General features: G+C 40.6%; 1 protein-coding gene across 1 annotated transcript in view; it reads left to right on the top strand.

Moving 5' to 3' along the window:
- grm8b (glutamate receptor, metabotropic 8b) overlaps positions 1 to 24,573 on the top strand; it is a 214,148-nt gene that overhangs the window by 171,192 nt on the left and 18,383 nt on the right. Inside the window, exon 7 of the mRNA XM_055922410.1 lies at positions 14,587 to 14,787. Within this exon, the coding sequence (XP_055778385.1) occupies positions 14,587 to 14,787 (201 nt within the window). The remainder of the gene's footprint in view (positions 1 to 14,586; positions 14,788 to 24,573) is intronic.

The following is a 24,573-nucleotide window of genomic DNA, read 5'->3' as shown; positions in this document are numbered from 1 at the left end:
ATGGTAAGAGAGGTTGTATCTCTGGACATGCTGGTCTCAATGGGTGAGGTCACCGCATGTGTGGGGGGTGGGACAAAGGAGGTATCAGAGGTACGGAGAGTGGAACTACGGGATCCATTGCAAACCAAAACAATGATAACTAGCCTGAACAACAGTATGCAAGGCATATTGATATTTGAGAGACATACAATAAGGCATAAAGTGATTGCAGGTCATGATTGGGAGAGCTAGCTAAAACAACAGGTGAGATAACAGCAGCTAGTCAGCTAACACAGCAACAGAAGGTAAAAATGGCGACGACTAGGCAGAGAGGGTCGGATTAACTACACACTGAGTTAAAGCACAGAGCCGACAGATAAAACACAAATAAACAGAATGGAGTACCGTGAATTAATGGACAGTCAAGCAGGCATCAGCTATGTAGCCAAGTGATCATAGTGTCCAGGGGGCAGCCGTAGATGGAGCAGTGAGGCCTCCACTAAGCTAGCACGCGTTTAAAGTTAGTAGCCCGGGGGGTGGTCTGCTCAGACGGAGGGGGTCTGCTCAGACGGAGGCCGGTTGAGGGCACCGGTTGAGGGCACGTCTGCAGACCAGACGTGGTCGTGTCGACAGAGAATCCAAGCCGGATGGCGATGGCGAAAGAGAGGTTGTGAATTGTAGAATTGTGTTTGCTAACTGGTGCTAGCTTCCTGGCTGCGCTAGCTGCAAGATAAGCCAGCAGTTAGCAGACCGGGGCAGGCAAGTTAGCCTTTGGGGGACGTCGCGATGGGGGGGAGTCTGTTTTTGCCTCTTCGTGACGTCAATAGACCAGTCGTTGAATTAGTAGGGTTCCAGGTAGCTCTAGGTAGCTAACAGGCCTAGTAGGTTAGCAGAATGGGCCTTCAGCGGGCGTCACGCCTTCCAGTCGTAGAGGATCGGCGGGGTTCCGTGCTCCGTACCGGCAGTAAAGGGGTCCGGATATTGTAGCCCAGGAGTGGGCTTCAGTGGTAGCACAGGAGCCCTAGCCGGGCTAGATTCAGGCTAATTGGTGCTTGCTCCGGGATGGAAACGCTAGCCAGGAGTGGTCACCCGGGATTGTGGTTAGCTAGTTGCGAAGATCCAGATGAAAATGTTCAGAGTTTGCGGTAGGAATCCGGGGATATGGAGAGAAATAGGTCCGTTATGCTCTGGTTTTAGTCACGTTGTTCGAACTAGCGAGAGCTTTCCGAGCTAAAGGTTAGCTGATGACCGCTAGCAATGGTTTGCTAACTGATAGCTGGTAGGCAGTTAGCTGGCTATCTTCAGTAGATGGATTCCAGATCAGAAGTAAATAGAAATACTTTAGAAAAAAGCAGATCCACGCCACATTGGGTGAGGCGGGTTGCAGGAGAGTATTTAGAAGTTGAGGTTTAAGAAAATATTTTTAAAAGATATGCGAAGAAAAAGATGTAAGAAGATGTATACAAGGGACACGGGACACGACAGGACAAAGACGTCTACACTGCTACGCCATCTTGGAACATTGACATGAGAGAGGTTGAGAGGATCTGCAGAGAAGAATTGGAGAAACTCCCCAAATACAGGTGTGCCAAGCTTGTAACGTCATTCCCAAGAAGACTCGAGGCTGTAATCACTGCTAACGATGCCTCAACAAAGTACTGATTAAAGGGTCTGAATCCTTATTTAAATGTAATATTGCATAGGGTATTGTGTGTAGATTGATGAGGGGGGGAATTATTTAATCAATTTTAGAATAAGGTTGTAAAGTAACAATGGTCTATAAATGGTCTATAAATCACAGTAAGTTAGGGGTAAACACCCCATTTGGTCTATAAATCACAGTAAGTTAGAGGTAAACACCCCATTTGGTCTATGAATCACAGTAAGTTAGGGGTAAACACCCCATTTGGTCTATGAATCACAGTAAGTTAGGGGTAAGCACCCCATTTGGTCTATAAATCACAGTAAGTTGGGGTAAACACCCCATTTGGTCTATAAATCACAGTAAGTTAGAGGTAAACACCCCATTTGGTCTATGAATCACAGTAAGTTAAGGGTAAACACCCCATTTGGTCTATAAATCACAGTAAGTTAGGGGTAAACACCCCATTTGGTCTATGAATCACAGTAAGTTAAGAGTAAACACCCCATTTGGTCTATGAATCACAGTAAGTTAGGGGTAAACACCCCATTTGGTCTATGAATCACAGTAAGTTAGGGGTAAACACCCCATTTGGTCTATGAATCACAGTAAGTTAGGGGTAAACACCCCATTTGGTCTATAAATCACAGTAAGTTAGGGGTAAACACCCCATTTGGTCTATGAATCACAGTAAGTTAGGGGTAAACACCCCATTTGGTCTATGAATCACAGTAAGTTAGGGGTAAACACCCCATTTGGTCTATGAATCACAGTAAGTTAAGGGTAAACACCCCATTTGGTCTATGAATCACAGTAAGTTAGGGGTAAACACCCCATTTGGTCTATGAATCACAGTAAGTTAAGAGTAAACACCCCATTTGGTCTATGAATCACAGTAAGTTAGGGGTAAACACCCCATTTGGTCTATGAATCACAGTAAGTTAGGGGTAAACACCCCATTTGGTCTATGAATCACAGTAAGTTAGGGGTAAACACCCCATTTGGTCTATAAATCACAGTAAGTTAGGGGTAAACACCCCATTTGGTCTATAAATCACAGTAAGTTAGGGGTAAACCTTTTAGGTCCTATTGATTTCCTTTTCTTTTGGCCTTTAAACACTGCACTACTTTGATGACACAAATTAGGTCCAGGAAAGATACTTGTGTAGTGTAAAGAGACAGATCTAGATGCAAATCTCTCTTTAACTACCTCCGGAGTGGTACAGTGTAAAGACAATGCCTCTCCCACACCACATGTCCATGCAACAATTACCTTAATACCAGTAGACAGCATTTTTGCTCTGTTAGCCAAATTGAACATTAAATGCTTTTCAAGTATCCACACATTTGTCAATCATTGCATTAATCAAGTGTGTGGAATATGGTATGTGGAATATGGAATATGGTTTAGATGAGAAGCTTTTATTAGTTATTATTAGTCTATTCACTATAGTATTTATGGTGGGGGAAAGTGGGGTATATTGAGCCCTTTTTTACATTCATCCCCAGTACGTCAAGGGAAATAAAGTATTCTTTCTAACCAAGATATTTACATATATTTAAGGATGTTGTCTATCTCTGGAAAACATAACAGTTTTAAAAACATAACTTGGGACAAATGACCTCGGGTTTGGGGTAAGTTGAGCGTAGGGACAGGGTAAGGTGAGCCTTGGGGTAAGTGGGTGATGGTATCCTGTGACAATGGGTGACGGTGCCTCAAGGTCAAAGTGTAATTCATGTAATGGGGGTGTGGTATATTGTATATCTTAAATGTATGCCTACATTCAGATATAGATCTCTATGTTCAGTATTACTCACATGCTGACTACACCGGCCACGCGCATGCGTTCACGTGAGCCACTGCACGCATGTTGATTTTCTCCATCCACACCAGACGCGACCATGACAGGCAGGTTAAAATATCAAAACTAACTGTGAACCAACTACATTAATTTGGGAGCAAGGTCGAAACACACATGAAACATTCATGGACATTTAGCCATCTTGCTGTTGCTAGCTAATTTGACCTGGGATATTAATATTGGGTTGTTATTTTACCTGAAATGCATATGGTCCTTTTTTTTTTTTTTTGACCTGGAATCATACAAAATTGTGGGTTTCTCTCCTCCGACCATTAACACTTGAAAGCTGGGCATCGAGTAATGCCGTTCTGAACCAATGCATTCTAGTAGTCTAATAAATACATATGCTATTGCAAAAATAATCCTTTTGTTGTGTTTTTGAAGATCTTAGGTAACATTAGAATACGAAAAAAAAGCATTTTCATTTGTTTATGTTACTGTAGGCTTTTCATTGTAAAAATGAAAAACCACAAAACACCACAATTCAAGTGTCATACACCATCACAAAGAAATGTATTATTATTTTAAAGCAGGTCTTAAGAAATACATTGTATTTCAATAGAACAGAATAGCATCTATTATGTTACTAGTCTGTGCTTGGTAGCCTTTGCAATGCGTACTCACACAACGTGGCCAGTCTGGTTTGGGTGTTACCCTTCTATTTCTTGACCAGTTGTCTGGGACAGGGATGTTGTTTCACTGAGAGAATCACTTGAGAAAAATTTGAACATGCTCTATGGCTCTATGGGGGTGGTCTTGAGGGGCCACAGTCATTAATTGTAATTTATTAAGATAATTAAATATCTTAGACACAACGACCCGAGGTCAGAGGGTACAGTGTCTGCATTCCATCATGCCATTTGTGCGCCCTAGGTGATATTGTCAGTGTTACTCTGTTGAGCTGTAGACATGTTTACAGTCTGTACATCTAAGCACCTCATTTCCCACCAGATAAGTGTGTCCCTTTTTTAAAAGCAATCCAATAACTTAATTATACCCTCCTACCACCCACCCAAGCAAATGAAACTGAATGAGGAAATCAATGCAATTTCTGAAGATAGTTTTTCTCCTCTTCCCCAACTTTATGACTACTGTGAATGTCATAATCTTTTCCCCTGGCTAGTAATGAGCACGTAGTCAAAATAAACAACTAAATATTGCCATAAATACAGGTAGGCTTACTATTTACAGTAACAAGTGTACAACACGATTGTCATGACAAATCAAATCAAATCAAGTTTATTTTATATAGCCCTTCGTGCATCAGCTAATATATCAAAGTGCTGTACAGAAACCCAGCCTAAAACCCCAAACAGCAAGCAATGCAGGTGTAGAAGCACAGTGGCTAGGAAAAACTCCCTAGAAAGGCCAAAACCTAGGAAGAAACCTAGAGAGGAACCAGGCTATGAGGGGTGGCCAGTCCTCTTCTGGCTGTGCCGGGTGGAGATTATAACAGAACATGGCCAAGATGTTCAAAATGTTCATAAGTGACAAGCATGGTCAAATAATAATCAGGAATAAATGTCAGTGGCTTTTCATAGCCGATCATTAAGAGTTGATAGCAGCAGGTCTGGGACAGGTAGGGGTTCCATAACCGCAGGCAGAACAGTTGAAACTGGAACAGCAGCAAGGCCAGGTGGACTGGGGACAGCAAGGAGTCATCATGCCCGGTAGTCCTGACGTATGGTCCTAGGGCTCAGGTTCTCCGAGAGAGAGAAAGAAAGAGAGAAGGAGAAAATTAGAGGGAGCATACTTAAATTCACACAGGATACTGGATAAGACAGGAGAAGTACTCCAGATATAACCAACTGACCCTAGCCCCCCGACACATAAACTACTGCAGCATAAATACTGGAGGCTGAGACAGGAGGGGTCAGGAGACACTGTGGCCCCATCCGATGATACCCCCGGACATGGCCAAACAGGAATGATATAACCCCACCCACTTTGCCAAAGCACAGCCCCCGCACCACTAGAGGGATATCTTCAACCACCAACTTACAATCCTGAGACAAGGCCGAGTATAGCCCACAAAGATCTCCACCACAGCACAAACCAAGGGGGGGCGCCAACCCAGACAGGAAGATCACGTCAGTAACTCAACCCACTCAAGTGACGCACCCCTCCTAGGGACGGCATGAAAGAGCACCAGTAAGCCAGTGACTCAGCCCCTGTAATAGGGTTAGAGGCAGAGAATCCCAGTGGAGAGAGGGGATAACAATGCCATGGAGTATTTTACCTTGTTTTCGGCCACAGCTGTATCACATCTTTCAGTTTCACTTTCCCTATCATGCAACAGACACACTTGAACTTTAAATGTTCACGGCACAATCACTTCTTAATTTCCCCAAAAAGTACGAGTTACTTTTTGCAGTATACTTACACACTCTCATTTTGTATTTTAACCAATAGGAGTAAGCATAGAAAAATAACCATGAACAAGACTGGTAAGAGGTTCAACCTACAGGACCTGAATCAGTGCAGACTGCCCTAAGACAAAGTGAGCAGGCTGATGTCAATTTGACTTAGATTATAAATATTTGATTACAGACTTCTGCTTTCTTGCACTTTACCTCAGCTGAGGAAAGTAACCCATTTGTCTCCTCTTTTCAAAACGGTTGCTACTGTTCAATTCCCCTTCAAAGATTCAAAGGTACATAATACTTTACAAATTCCCTGAAAGAGGTTTGGAGTCACATGAAAGCTTAATCTTGGCATCCATTTCATCCTGCCCATTTGATGATACATCTTTTGCACTCTCATGTGCTTGATTCCAAACATATCCCGATCAAACGCGATTTTGACAAAACTCTTCCCTCTCTAATGCCCTGGCTTCTTGATTTGAAAGCAGACTGAAAGTCAGGGGAGGAGTCGCCTTCTTTTGGGGGCTGGAGATGGAGGCTAAGAGCACAGCACTTTTTGGAAAGGACACATTTTTCGTTCAGGGTTTTCTTCAAAGTCTTAAATGGCTCTGTTATCTTCCGCCAAACATCTTCCCAAGGTTGCCATTAGTATCAAAGGCCCGCTTTGACATTCTCCTTTGAAAGTGATGGCGAAGCAGGAGCGAAATAGTTTATAATAGTGAAGAGCATAGGAGCTGTAGTGATGTTTAGAGGTTCTGCCACATGCCAATATCTTAGAGGAGATAGTCCTGGTCAGCCTGCCTTATACTGGATATTAACAGTCTACATTCGGTGGATTGGACAGAATGATAGGGCTTTTAAGGCTTTGGAATGGATACCCTTGCATTGACATGTTTTCTAGGTCTTGTATAGGCACTCAGTAAAGTAAGACGGTCAGTTGTGGAAATGGATCGTCTGCAGTGGACATCTCTGATCTAGCCCCAACATCTTGGACAGAGTGCAGTCGTAAAAACAATGAACCCAGATAAGAGCGGAAAATAACTTGTGCCGGTAGTTTGAGGATATTTATTAGGGGACAGACGCTTAGTGTCGTGCCAGTGTCCTGCCAAATTCCTTAGGGCTACTTCCTCATTGCCAAAAAATGGGTGATCTGACCCGGCTATGCAAATGCCCTGCCTGATATGCATATATTGTTAATTGGAAATGTATAAATTAGCTATGCAGAGGAAAACCCCAATCAACTCCCATCTTCCTTCTCAGCTGTCATAGTTGGCTGCTGTAGTTCAAATAGACACATGTCAAATATACACATGTCAAATATACACATGTCAAATAAACACATGTCAAATTGACACATGACAAATAGACACATGTCAAATAGACACACGTGTGTGGCAGCGAAAATGTCTAGGCCAGCGTGTAATTGCACATTTGTTAGTTTAAAGCCTTTTTAAAATATTACATTTCTTAATGAGGGAAAACAGAACGGCATTAGCATAGCCCATGTGAATGGAAGGATTTATCAGAACTTAACCGTGTCACTCAGCCATGCCATATGGGCTGCTCTGTAATTGGACCCCTCTCTCAATGATTAGACCAAATTTGTATGTCCATTATTAGTAGATCATAATAAACTCCTAGTTTCTCAGTCAAATCATTCAGGACACAAGGACACATTCTCCATTCTGACCCAGAGAAGGAAAACTGAAACATCTATTTCATGCAACATTTCGTTGCCTTGCGTGTACTAGCTACCAGTAAATCCTGACCAGATATTTTGAAAGTGAATGACTGTGGCAATGATTGAACTTCACATCATCTTAAAAGTTGCTCCACAACCCAGGGACAATGCTCAGTGATGAGCAGTGATGTGTTATCTTCATTACATTGTTTCAGGACAACTTTGTCATTTTGCATTAGATAGAGAGGCCAGTTGAGGTGTAGGCCCCCGCTTTGTGCTCAATAGTTTTCCATTTCTCACAACAAATGTTTTTTAATTATAGTCTGTGTGCTTACTCACAGTGGCTGCTCTGCTCACTCATAATGACTCTAACCTCAACAGATAATCAACCTTAATCAGGAAAAATGAAGACATTTCTTTGAGTAAAAGCTGAACACTGCCTTAAGGACCATCCACAACAAGGACAATAATTATAACGATAGCTAGAACACTACAAAAATAAAAGTTGTTCTATTCAAGTGAACAGCAGCGTCCACACTATGTGGAGAATGATAACGGAAGTTATTGTTGGGATCACTTTCAGAGCAACGTTTTCCCTTTCCCCCCAACAATACAACGTCAACAACCAATCAAAAACTAGTTTGATTGAAGTGTTCTAGGTTCTAGGTACGTGAGGAAAAGCCTCTCGAAGGGGAGAGGAGGGAAGTTTTCCTAAATAACTGGGCATGTGAGAATAATGGCAGCATATTAATTATAGGACGACTTGGGAGACTGATGATCCATGACAGAGAGAACATCTCAGTGTCTGAAGAAGCCCATATTTTCCTTTGGCATCTGTTAACGCTGATACATCCTGGCAGAATACAGCAAATGAGAGTCCTGTTAATACCTTTCTGGACCTTGTAAACTGTCGAGAATAGACCCATAACTTATCAGAATGGTTGCATAATCAGGTCTAGGCTGTATACAGTTATTTCGACATGAAACATGCATTCAAAACAGGACGTTTGAGCTTTTATTCAAAATAGCCTACATTTTACAGCCTAAACAATAGTTTGCAGACCAGGGACAGGGTAAGGCAAGTTTGCAAACACTTAGGTTAGAGTCATTAAAACCCGTTTTTCAACCCCTCCACATATTTCTTGTTAACAAACTAGAGTTTTGGCAAGTTAGTTCGGAAATCTACTTTGTGCATGACACAGATAATTTCTCCAACAATTGTTTACAGACAGATTATTTCACTTATAATTCACTGTATCACAATTCCAGTGGGTCAGAAGTTTACATACACTAAGTTGACTGTGCATTTAAACAGCTTGGAAAATTACAGAAAATGATGTCATGGCTTTAGAAGTTTCTGATGGGCTAATTGACATAATTTGAGTCAATTGGAGGTGTACCTGTGCATATATTTCAAGGCCTACCTTCAAACTCAGTGCCTCTTTGCTTGACATCTTGGGGAAATCTAAAGAAATCAGCCAACATCTCTGAAAAAAATGTGTAGACCTCCACAAGTCTGGTTCATTCTTGGGAGTAATTTCCAAATGCCTTCAGGTACCACAGTCATCTGTACAAAACAATATTACGCAAGTATAAACACCATGGGACCACGCAGCCATCATACCGCTCAGGAAGGAGACGCGTTCTGTCTCCTAGAGATGAACGTACTTTGGTGCGAAAAGTGCAAATCAATCACAGAACAAGAGCAAAGGACCTTGTGAAGATGCTGGAGGAAACAGATACAAAAGTATCTATATCCACAGTAGAACTAGTCCTATATCGACATAACCTGCTTGGCGTGCAAGCCCGAAGTTGGTACATTTATGACAACAGCCACTTCAAGTGCAGGGCGCGAAATTCAAAAGATTTTTTTTTTTTATATTTAACTTTCACACATTAACAAGTCCAATACAGCATATGAAAGGTACACATCTCGTGAATCCAGCCAACATGTCAAATGTTTTACAGGGAAGACAAAATATGTAAATCTATTAGCTAACCACGTTAGCAAAAGACTCCACTTTTATTACTCCATCAGTTTTTGACTCCATCAGTAGCTATCACAAATTCGGCCAAATAAAGATATAAATAGCCACTAACCAAGAAACAACCTCATCAGATGACAGTCTGATAACATATTTATTGTATAGCATATGTTTTTTTTCAAAACATTTGCATATTTCAGGTATAAATCATAGTTTACATTGCAGCTACATTCAGAAATTGCACCGAAAGCAGCCATAATATTTACAGACACCAACGTCAAATACCTAATTACTCATCATAAAACATTTCTGAAAAATACATAGTGTACAGCAAATGAAAGACAGGCATCTTGTGATGCCAGACAATATTTCCGATTTATTAAGTGTTTTACAGCGAAAACAAAATGTAGCATTATCTTAGCTTAGCACAATAGCCAGAAACACTTGGGCGCCGGCGACTACGACAGATATATGAAATAACATCATAAATTGGGTCTTACTTTTGCTGATCTTTCATCAGAATGTTGAACAAGGTGTCCTTTGTCCAGATGAGTCGTTGTTTGGATTCAGAATGGCAACTTTCTCTCTCCATTTAGCAAGCGCGCTAGCCGGGTTGCACGGATCTCTCCATTTAAACAAACGGAAGAGAACGGAACATGGCAAAATTCCCGAAAAAATTTCAATAATCTGATGAAACTATATTGAAAAAACATACTTTACGATGATATGGTTTCATGTATCAAATAAAATCAAAGCCGGAAATAATAGTCGCCTATAACGTCAGCAAAACAAAAGGCAACCCCACTGTCCAAATTGCGTTCTTCAGAGTACCGGAAATGGGGTACACGTCATTCCAAGAGGATTTATTCCATTCCAGATCGAGATAATCACCTCATTTCTTCTCTCACAGCCTTCTTGACACCCAGAGGAAGGTGTATGAAGTGTATGTAGACTCTTACGTTCATTGCCCATGTATAGGCATGAAGTTGAACAGAGCATCGATTTCAGACTTTGAACTTCCTGGTCAGGAAAAGTGCTGCAGAATGAGTTCTGTTTCACTCAGAGAAATAATTCAAACGGTTTTAGAAACTAGAGAGTGTTTTCTATCCAATAGTAATAATAATATGCATATTGTACGAGCAAGAATTGAGTACGAGGCCGTTTGAAATGGACACATTTTATCAGGCTACTCAATACTGCCCCTTGCAGCCATAAGAAGATAACCTGAAAAGCCGCTCATCAAGGAAGAAGCCACTGCTCCTTAACCGCCATAAAAATGCCAGACTACGGTTTGCAAAGATTATACTTTTTGGAGAAATGTCCTCTGGTCTGATGAAACAAAAATAGAACTGTTTGGTCATAATGACCATCGTTGTGTTTGGAGGAAAAAGGGGAGGCTTGCAAGCTGAAGAACAAGCATACTTCCAGTACTTCCAAAGGTACTGGAGTGGCCATCACAAAGCCCTGACCTCAATCCCATAGAACATTTGTGGGCATAACTGAAAAAGCATGTGCGAGCAAGGAGGTCTACAAACTTGACTCAGTTACACCAGCTCTGTCAGGTGGAATGGGCCAAAATTCACCCAACTTATTGTGGGAAGCTTGTGGAAGGCTACCTGAAACATTTGACCCAAGTTAAACAATTTAAAGGCAATGCTACCCAGTATTAATTGAGTGTATGTAAACTTGTGACCCACTGGGAATGTGATGAAAGAAATAAAAGCTGAAATAAATCATTCACTCTACTATTTATTCTGACATTTCACATTCTTAAAATAAAGTGGTGATCCTACCTGACCTAAAAAAGGGCATTTTTACTCGGATTAAATGTCAGGAATTGTGAAAAACTGAGTTTAAATGTATTTGGCTAAGGTGTATGTAAACTTCCAACTTCAATTGTACATTGAAATATTATTGCCAGTTGTCACTATGACATTGAACACACCCTGAAGCACTGAATGGTCTATATTACCACCTTATTAATATCCCTACAGTGTGCAGTAGTATGCTTTGATCAGTTGATTGACAGATGTAGGCTACTGTAGAACAATACATGATAAACTTTCCTCTAGCGTGGATGCTCGCTGACGTTTTATAGTTATGTATAATTGATAATAATAGCTCTCGTTATAGTTAGTGTTAGTGTGCCTTGGTGTGGATAGCCATTTAGCCTGTTTGGTAGGCTGCTGTCTCATCGATTGATTTGCCACAGACTGAGCATGGCTGCAACCCTTTGACTCCACCTTCTGCCAGGTTTAGGTGCTATCTCACTCAGCTTCACTGTTTTATCAATTCAAGTTTCTTCCCAACCTGGCTAGTTGGTCAATTATATCCAAGATATGCCTATATACCTACAGTAGGTGGGGATGCAGTTGGTTTCATTTCTAGTAATGAGAAGTACATGACTAGAATTCTATACTTTTGAGTTGAGATTAGTGCATATTAATGACGGCTAGGCATATTGCGTACAATTTTGTCTGCTTAGTTTGTCTGTGTATTCTATAACAAAGAGAAATCCTGCAGGACAAGGCCAGACTTAGAAGCATATCATTATTATTGCCGCGTTGACAGATTTCTGACGTTAGCAATAAACAATGGGGAGTATAACGATAAGCTATTCATGTAATGTTCAGGCTTGTCAGACCAGACGTGTCGTAAATGCCTTGACGTCGGAGTTGTTGGTCTTTTCCTCGATTAATCTCATCACACAAGACTATCTCTGTAATTAGTTTGTCATTTATCTAATTTTCTAATCTATTTGAAACATAGTGATGCCCCCCTGTGCATGAGAGAAAATGGGAAACAGAAACTAGTCAGTCATGTTGAGAGGGAATTAAATGTGTCCTTGTAAGTGATGTTTAATTGAAACGCCAGAACCCGTGATTAAGTTGTCTGTGTATTGCCGCACATTATTCAATATGATAAAGGGATTTCATCTCCTGTGTACCATCAGCTAGCCTCGTTAGCAAACACACAGAGGCAAATACACCCTGTGAGGGTTTTCTCTTCGTCTAGTGAACTGTGTCCTAGAATAAATCTTACGTTTTGCTGGTGCTGTACGATGGGGATTCTGTTTTATGAAGTTCGTTTTGCTGGTGCTGTACGATGGGGATTCTGTTTTATGAAGTTTGTTTTGCTGGTGCTGTACGATGGAGATTCTGTTTTATGAAGTTCGTTTTGCTGGTGCTGTACGATGGGGATTCTGTTTTATGAAGTTCGTTTTGCTGGTGCTGTACGATGGAGATTCTGTTTTATGAAGTTCGTTTTGCTGGTGCTGTACGATGGGGATTCTGTTTTATGAAGTTTGTTTTGCTGGTGCTGTACGATGTGGATTCTGTTTTATGAAGTTTGTTTTGCTGGTGCTGTACGATGGGGATTCTGTTTTATGAAGTTTGTTTTGCTGGTGCTGTACGATGGGGATTCTATTTTATGAAGTTCGTTTTGCTGGTGCTGTACGATGGGGATTCTGTTTTATGAAGTTCGTTTTGCTGGTGCTGTACGATGGGGATTCTGTTTTATGAAGTTCGTTTTGCTGGTGCTGTACGATGGGGATTCTGTTTTATGAAGTTCGTTTTGCTGGTGCTGTACGATGGGGATTCTGTTTTATGAAGTTCGTTTTGCTGGTGCTGTACGATGGGGATTCTGTTTTATGAAGTTTGTTTTGCTGGTGCTGTACGATGGGGATTCTGTTTTATGAAGTTCGTTTTGCTGGTGCTGTACGATGGGGATTCTGTTTTATGAAGTTCCAAGTTATTTACCCCTCTTGTGTAATGTGAAATCATCTTTCATAGTTTTTTTAATGTGAGACCCATTCTTTAGAGCAGCAGTGTGATATATTATGTAGACTTTTTCATTTTCCAGTGTAATTTGCAGATGTCTCGAATTGCTCATACTTGTAGATCAGTACTAATGATTCAGGGGTTCTGGAGTAATTCCCTCAAGGCAAACTAATGATTAGCAAACGTGGACAGTGCAAGTTCAGTATGTGCATACTGATTCATATAGAACTAAGTTTCCTACAAAACAAAGTTTCCCACATAATTAAGTTATAGCACATCAAACCAGTTATGGAAACTATGGACTTTGTCCAAACCCTATTTGTCTGATACAGAATGTTTAGTAAACTGAACAACTGCCCCACACCTTGCTGTCAGGTAGTCGTGATCAAATGTACATTTGAATATTTCTTCACATCTGACATGTCACATAGTTTTCTTATGACAAGGAAATACTGGCCCTTACCTACAAACGTGACTACTGAGCAGCAACATCTTTCAATTTGAGTATGAACTGTGCAAGTCATGCTCCAATCATGCTGGGTCTACAGACAAGTAATCAGTCTTTCCTGCTGGGCCAAATGCCTCCCTTTCAGACAGATCTGTCACACCAAGAGCTGCTATCAAATTTCATTGAATTTCATTTACAAGGGCCTATTAATGCAAAGATGTCAAGATCTTTGAACGAGTGCTTGCTCGACCAGATAGTTCACCACACACTTTCTTTAAACTGCTTTTCTCTGTTTGTGGCCAGAGGAATCTGAAGAAAAGTTTGAGAAACATAACAATGGCTGTTTTTTCACTATTCTAGTCACTAGTAGACACCTGAAACATAATGCTCTGCAGTGGGTCATGTACATTACATAACTGCTGCTTGTAGGGAATGTGAATTGAAATCAATGTAATCAAAAGGTGAATTATTTTTGTTTGCAGTGGTTCCGACGTCCTCTTAACTACAAGCATACGTACAGTAGGATACAAAAGGTTATTTGAAATGCTAGTGCTGTCTGCATGTGCCTAAAGTGAAAATGGTTGACAGTTATATTGTGAGATGTATGTATTGTGACATGTTATATTCAACTGTGAGATGTAATCATTCATACAAGGACTGTGTGAAAAAGTCAGGGATATTCATATTGAATAGATCACGAACGTGGGAGTCTTAAGTATCGACTGCCTTATTCTTCAATTCACACCTACTCAGTACAACTGCCGAATACTGGAGAATTTGACAGTCAACAACAGAACTGTCTATTGAACAGTGGCATTTATCTTGCTGTTTTTCTCCTCTTGTCCAGGACTGGAGAAGGTAGGTCGTGACTCAACCTACGAACAGGAGGGGAAGGTACAGTTTGTGATGGATGCTGTATATGCCATGGCCCACGCCCTACACCGAATGCACCGAGAGCTCTGCTCAGGGTACCCAGGCCTGTGTCCACGCATGGCCAACATTGACGGCAAGGAGCTACTGACCTTCATCAGGGCGGTAAACTTCAATGGTAAGGACCCTTTTCAACACATCATCATCATCACTGTCATCATCTTCATCATCATCATGTGGCATACACTTTTCCAACTTGCATTCTTCCTCAATACATTACCATATGATTATTATGGAACCTTCCCCTACATTTCCATTATTGTCTCACTCCTTTGTTTCTGTTTCATTGTCGTTATACCCTCTACAGTCACCTCATTCATTACTGCAATTCCTCCTCCTCAAGCACCTGATCATTTATTCATCTCTCAGCCTTGACCTCTTCATTTCTCCAATACTGTGTTTTGGTTAATCATGTCACATGACCTTACTTTTTCATCAACTTCTCCAGCACCATCCTCAGAAAATTGCTTTAAATGTTTGTCTAATTCTCATTTCTGGAAAAGGCTTACTAAAACAAAGCGTAAGATCCAGGTCATGTGACATGATTAACCAAAACACTAATACAATGCCCTCTCCTAATAAAATGCCCTCTCCTCTTCTTTATTTAACTAGGCAAGTCAGTTAAGAACAAGTTCTTACTTACAATGACGGCCTAGGAACAGTGGGTTAACCGCCTTGTTCAGGGGTAGAACGACAGATTTTTCCCTTGTCAGCTCGGGGATTCGATCTAGCAGCCTAGATCGAGGCTACCTGCCGCCCCTCTTCACTCTCCTCCTCTGCTCTTCTCTCTTCACTCTAGGCAGGTAGCCTAGTGGTTAGAGCATTGAACTAGTAATTGAAAAGTTGTAAGATCAAATTCCCGAGCTGATAAGGTACAAATCTGTCGTTCTGCCCCTGAACAAGGCAGTTAACCCACTGTTCCTAGGCTGTCATTAAAAATAAGAATTTGTTCTTAACTGACTTGCCTAGTTAAAAAAAAATAACTCTGCTCTTCTCTCTCCACTCTCCTTCTCTTCTCCTGACTCGTCCAGTTTCTCCTCTCATCTTGTTCTACCTATTTTCACAGTGTTGGTCATCTGTCAAGATGGGTCTTCTTTGAGGGTAGCCATAGATAGATCTCTGTCAGCTAGACTAGAGATTCACAGTCTCTGTGTTCAATTCTTATCATGGGTATTGTCTCGGGTTCAATAAAACAAATTGGTATTCATACAGTATCACAATAATTGTTGGCTTATACATGCAGTAAAGAGGTCAATCGAACTCGACCAAAAGAATGGAAATGCCATGGAATATGCGTGGGGGAAAGATCCCAAATCTCCTAATTTCCCCCATCAAAATTAGCCTACAATTAGGATATTGTTTATTTGTATATTTCACACTATGTTGAGGTAAAAATCGGAGTACAATGCTTATATGGATGTCAACCCCAATATATGTTTATGTCATCATCATCAATCAACTGCATTACAGCTAAAAACAGCTTTGACTACCACCACTGATTTCTGTATGCTAGCTATGCTACCAGCTCATACGAATGGGAGTTAGCATTTAGCAGTTACTTCTTCTAAACCTGAAAAAGGACAACTTCTAAATGTTCTACATTGAAAACAGACAAATATATAAAAATCTGACTTTAGTAACCACATTGTGGGCCTCTTACAATACATCAATCATGGCTGATTTGACGAATATCCATTTTGTTAGAACAGATTTTTTGAATGTGCGCCAATCCGGCATCCTTCTTCGATCCCACACGATCTGTTTCAGTCTGTAATTCATGGTTTGATTATTATTTGTCACTTCCATGGCTTGGATTAGCGCTTCAGAGTGAATCCATGATTAATAAGCCCCACGGCTGTCAAAAACTACTTTTAGGAACACTTCAAGAACCAATAGTCTGACTCTTCACTCTAACAAACTCCAATGAAAAAATAATGGGGAGTCTTTTGCCTTTAAACGGATAAGAAAAAGCTCAGTACTTCTGATTCAGCTCTGCCGTCTTCATCAATGGGATGAATAAAATCAGGCATTTATCACCACCAGCACAACCACACATCACCATATATTTTACACATATAGAGCTTAAAGCTGTAGAATCTAACTCTGAGGTTCTTAATTGTTTCTAAGCTAAGATTATGTTTCATACTTCATTTCATTACTTAGAACTACATAGCTAATTCACCATAAAGTAACTATTTGTCAGATAGGATTCTCTTCCTATTGTGTTTTTATCACGTGTGCTAGACTGATAATTCACAGATACAACTCAGAACATACAGTCATTTATATGTCCCTCTCTCTCTTCAGCTCAGAACATACAGTCATTTTATGTCCCTCTCTCTCTTCAGTTCAGAACATACAGTCATTTATATGTCCCTCTCTCTCTTCAGCTCAGAACATACAGTCATTTATATGTCCCTCTCTCTCTTCAGCTCAGAACATACAGTCATTTTATGTCCCTCTCTCTCTTCAGCTCAGAACATACAGTCATTTTATGTCCCTCTCTCTCTTCAGCTCAGAACATACAGTCATTTATATGTCCCTCTCTCTCTTCAGCTCAGAACATACAGTCATTTATATGTCCCTCTCTCTCTTCAGCTCAGAACATACAGTCATTTTATGTCCCTCTCTCTCTTCAGTTCAGAACATACAGTCATTTATATGTCCCTCTCTCTCTTCAGCTCAGAACATACAGTCATGTATATGTCCCTCTCTCTCTTCAGCTCAGAACATACAGTCATTTTATGTCCCTCTCTCTCTTCAGCTCAGAACATACAGTCATTTTATGTCCCTCTCTCTCTTCAGCTCAGAACATACAGTCATTTATATGTCCCGCTTTCTCTTCAGCTCAGAACATACAGTCATTTATATGTCCCTCTCTCTCTTCAGCTCAGAACATACAGTCATTTTATGTCCCTCTCTCTCTTCAGCTCAGAACATACAGTCATTTTATGTCCCTCTCTCTCTTCAGCTCAGAACATACAGTCATTTATATGTCCCTCTCTCTCTTCAGCTCAGAACATACAGTCATTTATATGTCCCTCTGTCTCTTCAGCTCAGAACATACAGTCATTTTATGTCCCTCTCTCGGAACACGTGCAGAGCCGAAGACAGCTCACGTTCAGAGTTGTGAGATAACAATGTGATTAATTTAACATTGGCCCAGTACTTTTGAAATTCTATACCAGAGTACCTCTTGAATGGGTGTGATAAAAGGCTACAGTAGATAAAGCCGGTACATCTTCATCTCTCGCCTGTTACTTCAGCATACATTTACAAGGTTGTCATCCTTTTCAAAGCGTGTGGCGAGATGGACTTGCTTAGATAGAGGGAAAAAGAAATAACACTTCACATATCTCCCCATGCTCTGACTCCGTTGAGGTTAAGGTTTTCAAATGGATTTCTTCATGCTCGTGGTGCTGAATGAGTCAGTTAATCACTCTATGTAGACTATTCAACCTTGGCCAACCGTCTGTATTGTAGGCAGAAAGACTTCACAGGCCCTGTAGACACACATACAGAGGCAGAAAGACTTCACAGGCCCTGTAAACACACATACAGAGGCAGAAAGACTTCACAGGCTCTGTGTACACACATACAAAGGCAGAAAGACTTCACAGGCCCTGTAGACACACATACAGAGGCAGAAAGACTTCACAGGCCCTGTAAACACACATACAGAGGCAGAAAGACTTCACAGGCCCTGTAAACACACATACAGAGGCAGAAAGACTTCACAGGCCCTGTAAACACACATACAGAGGCAGAAAGACTTCACAGGCCCTGTAAACACACATACAGAGGCAGAAAGACTTCACAGGCCGTGTAAACACACATACAGAGGCAGAAAGACTTCACAGGCCCTGTAAACACACATACAGAGGCAGAAAGACTTCACAGGCCCTGTAAACACACATACAGAGGCAGAAAGACTTAACTGTTTTTTCAAGAATTTGGTCTGTCCCTTCAGCACAAAGGCCCATGCTTTCAGCACAAAGGCCCTACCTAAGTTTGGTAATATTTCCCAGTCCTTAAACTAAGACCATACTGTGCTGTATCATTTTAGAAAAACAAGTGAACATGAAAAGTAATTCGTACAACAGAAGGTGTTGACTCCTACATCTTTTTCATTTGGCTGTCCATATGGAAACAGCGTGAGTAACTCGTAAAAAGCACTCTTCACTCCTCTCATCTTTCCACTCATGTGTAGCTATTTTGCATGCTTTTCCTTGATCTGCCTCAAAATTTCAATACCTCAGTCGGGTAAGTTTTCATATATCCACAAGCGTCTCTCCTCCCAGCTCCCTACCTGAGATGGAGAGGCAGATCTGAATAATTATTCTATCTTCTTCTCCAGGAATGGGCTAGGGAGAAATATGGAGCAGGGGAATAGGCATTCTCACTGGCTTTTCACGGCAAGCATGCAGAACTAGTAAAGCTTCAGCTGATTTTTTAACAATCTTCAGACCTTGAAGGGATTCATATCTCTGCCAAACTTGATGAATGTGGAACTGCACTGTGTTATTTTGGGAGAAAAAACATTGAATTAGCAATGAATATGACTGCGGGACAGAAATTGCAAGCCTGTATTCAGTCAAACCCACATCAGTGCTGTGTTGGAGGATGAAACACTATATTGTGTGTGCCTTGATCATTGAATTAAATTAAAAGTAACGACAACAAAAAGAGGAAAAAGTTATGCATGCATTTGCAATTCTAAGTGTAGGATGAATGTTATGCACAAAAATCTTTTCAAGAAATAATGCAGATTGATAGGTTAAAGACAAGATGATTGAGTGTACAGGAGTCCCTTACCCTATGAAATGCACAAAGTATTCCAACACACATGCATGTGTGAGTCTGTTCCTGCCTGTGTATAAAATGCTTGATTGAGGTTGTAGGAGTGCCTTAGCGTATGAACACACACACATCCTCACATATGAGCATCAATAGAGGTTTTTTTCTCCACACTGGTTTTTGGGAGCAAAGTGTAGGGGTTACCCGTAAACAGAGTTTGAAATGTACCGAATCAGACGTCCAAGCTTTGAGCAGCGCTTCGACAGTGAATGTGACTATAGCCAGAGGCTAATTGCTAACCCAACCGCGTTCCCATTCGCCTGAGTGGCTTCATACATACGCTTATTTTTAGATTAGTGTCAGGAGGCTAATAGAGAATGAGCATAAACAGGACTATTTGCCTCTAATGCTAACATTTACTCTGATAAAACCATCAGAATATAAAGGCTTTTGTGTCTTGTTTAGAACACGATTACTAGAGCATAGAAAAATAGAATAGTCATCAGGGTGATTTTGTCCATTCGTTTGGACATGGACTTTTAACTAAACAGTGATAAGGGTCCAGTTTCAGTTTTGGGGCTTTCTGCTGTGTCACATTATTTGTTCCTTCCTTTTGATATTTGAATGAACGAACGAACGAACAAACAAACAATTCAATTAATTCACTGACAGGTTGCAAACCATATGTAGCTCGTTGCAGAATTTCCTCTCCCACCCCTGAGCCAGAATCCTGCATTGGGTCCGATACTGTATATATTAGAAACTGACCCGTAAAGGACTCTACCCTGGGCACTCTGAGATGCCAAGAAACAATCAATAGTGGGAGATGAATTGTAATAAGCTAGAAAATCTCTCACTGCTGTTTTTCAGGTCTAATGTCTGCTGTCTGTCAGTGTCCTAAAGAATGCCACTTCAGTCAGAGTTCTATTCAATAGCAATCGTTGAATTAATAGAACATAAAACAATGACTACTCTTACCTCACATGCTGACAGCAGGGCTGCCATTAGACACTTGAACCATGACCCTGTTGGCACTTTAAGGGGGAAATTGTAGCAGAGATATATATTGGCATTCTCATGACTTATTTGCACTGCCAATAGAGGAAATGAAATATGTGTGGACATTGGCCTCCTTTAGAGGTAAATGAAATGTGGACGTGTCTCCGGAGTCAGAGAGTTCTACATGACCTACTGTAAAATAACACTCCTCCATCTTTTTTATTGACATACAAAACAACCAATCAAAAATATTGTTTTAATACGGTGCTATCCGGAAGCGTTTTGTAAAAGGGAAAGTCTATCTGCCGTAGCCTCGAGACTGCACAAATCAGATTGACATGAATTTGGCAGGCGTTGTCACAATAACCCATTTATGAAGCATAACACAGTATATAATTCACAAGCAATTACTGCAACTTTTTTTTTCCAGATCCTCGAGCCCACCTACAGTTCAATGTCATCTGTCAATGCATTCCTTTCACAAAAGCTCTCCTTCCTGTTGCTTCTAGCCTAAGGCATAAAGTAAAGCGTTTGGCCTTCTGGATTGAGATTCCTTGAGGCAGAAAGGAGCATTGGTGATAAGCTGCTGAATTCAAGGTCCATACCAAGGTTGATCTTGGACGTAAAACCCTTGTATGTGGCCTGTAATTAATGAAATGCCAGTAGATCTACTTTGAGATGAATGGAACGCCAGTAGATCTACTTTGAGATGAATGAAACGCCAGTAGATCTACTTTGAGATGAATGAAACGCCTGTAGATCTAGTTTGAGATGAATGAAACGCCAGTAGATCTACTTTGAGAATAATGATACGCCAGTAGATCTACTTTGAGATGAATGAAACATCAGTAGATCTACTTTGAGAATAATGAAACGCCAGTAGATCTACTTTGAGATGAATGAAACATCAGTAGATCTACTTTGAGAATAATGAAATGCCTGTAGATCTACTTTGAGATGAATGAAACATCAGTAGATCTACTTTGAGAATAATGAAATGCCTGTAGATCTACTTAAAGATGAATGCGATGGCTTTTTTTTGTTTTTACAGTAACTCACTGAAAGAGAGGTGCGCTCATTTGCATCCATACCAAATGCAAAGACACTGTACATTGATACCAAAAAATGTAACATTACCAATAAACAAACAATTTGTCAGCATTAGAGCAATGTGCGGATTCTTCACTCTTTTGTCATCCATATCATCCACTTTCATCCCCTATCGTCCACTGTCATCCACTGTCATCCACTGTCATTTACAGTCATCCACTATCATCCACTATCATCTACTGTCATCCACTATCATCCATATCATCCACTGTCATCCACTATCATCCACAATCATCCATATCATTCTCATGCCACTGCTTGGAACACAGTTTTGTGTTTTGGAGGGGCTTTTTGCATATGTCAAGGGTCAGGTCAGCCTGTCACAATGGATCGTTAAGGGCTTGTAAGTAAGCATTTCACGGTAAGGATTACACCTGTTGAATTTGACGCATGTGACAAATAAGATTTGATTTGAGAGCATCCCATGTGAGAGCACTAATCTGGCCCCATGAAAGCCTTTCAAGTGTCCGACATTCTGTTGAAAGCTGTCATTCTGCCGTGTCTCTGTTGTCACCATGTAACTGGGGCTGATTTCCAATCTTATCATTCAGCAAGACTGATTTGGTACCAGAGCCCCGCACCATCATCATTATCGAGAAATATTCGGGGAATATTTTTTACTTCATATCAACATGATTTTGCTGGGGGGCTCTGGATCCCGAGGATGGTATGGTGATTCATCGCTGTGCAGATGCGATTTGCCATGCATTTATTCATGTTGAAGAAGGTAGGACTTGGATATAATCAAAACCTGCGCCCACTCAGTAATCATAAATTACTGAGGGTGTCTGCTCTTTCATTACAATATGCCGTTGCTCTGGATTCAGTTTCTAAAGGAATCTACTTTGTAGGCTGCGTGGGTAATTGGAAGCTTGAGAGTGGGTCAACCCGTGATTATGTCTGGGATTGGTTCAATCAACGCATCGCCCAACCATCTAATCATCTATGTAAAGAGCCTCAGAGTCGCCGTATAAAAAAATGTAGTCACGTTTGTTACAATCAAAGGGCTGATTGGAGTGCAGAACGGTTAAGAATGAGCATTAATGTTGTTGTTTTTGACCGAGTCAGAGCAGAGGTATTGTCAGACTGGCCCGTCATCGTTTAAGTCTAGGTGGGTTCATTCTGTAGCATCACTTGAACCTATATGACAAAAGTTTAGATGAACTACAGATATGACAGTATATCATGTCAGATGCATTGATACGCAAAGCAAGCTAATTGTTGCTGGCTTATCAGTCAACTAAATGTCTACTCTAAGTAGATGAATAAGTATACAGTGGCTTCAGAATGCATTCACACCCATTGACTTTTTCCACATTTTGTTGTGTTACTGCCTGAATTTAAAATGGATTCAATTTAGATTGTGTGTCACTTACCTACACACAATACCCCATAATGTCAAAGTGGAATTATGTTTAAAGACATTTTTACAAATTAATAAAAAATGAAAAGCTGAAATGTCTTGAGTCAATAAGTATTCAACCCTTTTGTTATAGCGATCCTAAATAAGTTCAGGATTTGTTTTTGCAAGTCACATAATAAATTGCATGGACTCACTCTGTGTGCAATAATATTGTATAACATGATGTTTGAATGACTACCTCATCTCTGTACCCCACACATACAATTATTTTTAAGGTCCTCAGCCGAGCAGTGAATTTCAAACACAGATTCATCCACAATGACCAGGGAGGTGATAAGAAAAAACTGAAGATGGATCAACAACATTGTAGTTACTCCACAATACTAACCTAAAGGACAGAGTGAAAATAAGGAAGCCTGTACAGAATACAAATATTCCAAACATGCATCCTGTTTCAATAAGGCACTAAAGTAAAATTGCAAAATAAATGTGTCAAAGAAATGAACCTTATGTCCAATACAAAGTGTTATGTTTGGGGCAAATCCAGCAAAACATATCAATAAGTAGCACTCTTGGGGTGGCAGGTAGCTTAGTGGTTAGAGTGTTGGGCCAGTAACTAGAAGGTTGCTGTATCGAATCCCTGAGCTGACAAGGTAAAAATCTGTTGTTCTTCCCTTGAGCAAGGCAGTTAACCCCCTGTTCCCTGAGAGCCAAAGATGTGGATGTCGATTAAGGCAGCCCCCCGCATCTCTCTGATTCAGAGGGGTTGGGATAAATGCAGAAGACACATTTCAGTTGAATACATTCAGTTGGACAACTGACTAGGTATCTCCCTTTCATATTTTCAAGCATGGTGGTGGCTGCATCATGTTGTGGGTATGCTTTTCATCACGTGGAGTTTTTTTGAATAAAAAGAAACAGAATAGAGCTAAGCACAGGCAAAATCTTAGAGGAAAACCTGGTTCAGTCTCCTTTTTAACAGACACTGGTAGACAAATTCACCTTTCCGTTATTAGAGGCTTCTAAGGGGAGGACAGCTAATAGTAATGGCTGGAACAGAGCGAATGGAATGGCATCAAACCATGTGATTTATGTATTTGATACCATTCTACCTATTCCTCTCCAGCCATGACCACGAGCCCATCCTCTCCAATAAGGTGCGACCAACCTCCTGTGCTTTCGGCAAGACAAAAACCTTAAACAGTTTGCTTACAATGTTCCTGAGTGGCTTAGTTACAATTTTGAATTAAATCTGCTTGAAAATCTGTAGAAAGACTTGAAAATTACTGTCTAGTAATGATCAAAACCAACTGGACAGAGCTTGAAGAATCTTTTAAAGAATAATGTGCAAATATTGTACAATCCAGGCATGCAAAGCTCATAGAGACTTGCCCAGAAAGACGCACAGCTCTAATCTCTGCCAACAATGATTCTAACATGTATTGACGCGGGGTTGAATACTTATCTAATCAAGCTATATGAGTGTTTCATTTTTCATAAATGTTTTACATATGTCAGAAAATATTTTCCAAAATGTTAGAATTCTTCTTCCGTTTTGACATTACTTTGAGTATTTTGTGTAGATCGTCGACAAAAAATTACAATTAAATCAATTTTTAATCCTACCTTGTCACA

This window comes from Salvelinus fontinalis, chromosome 5, assembly GCF_029448725.1.
Source record: "Salvelinus fontinalis isolate EN_2023a chromosome 5, ASM2944872v1, whole genome shotgun sequence".
In the NCBI taxonomy this organism is placed as follows: domain Eukaryota; kingdom Metazoa; phylum Chordata; class Actinopteri; order Salmoniformes; family Salmonidae; genus Salvelinus; species Salvelinus fontinalis.
This window is presented reverse-complemented; position numbering and strand designations above follow the sequence as displayed.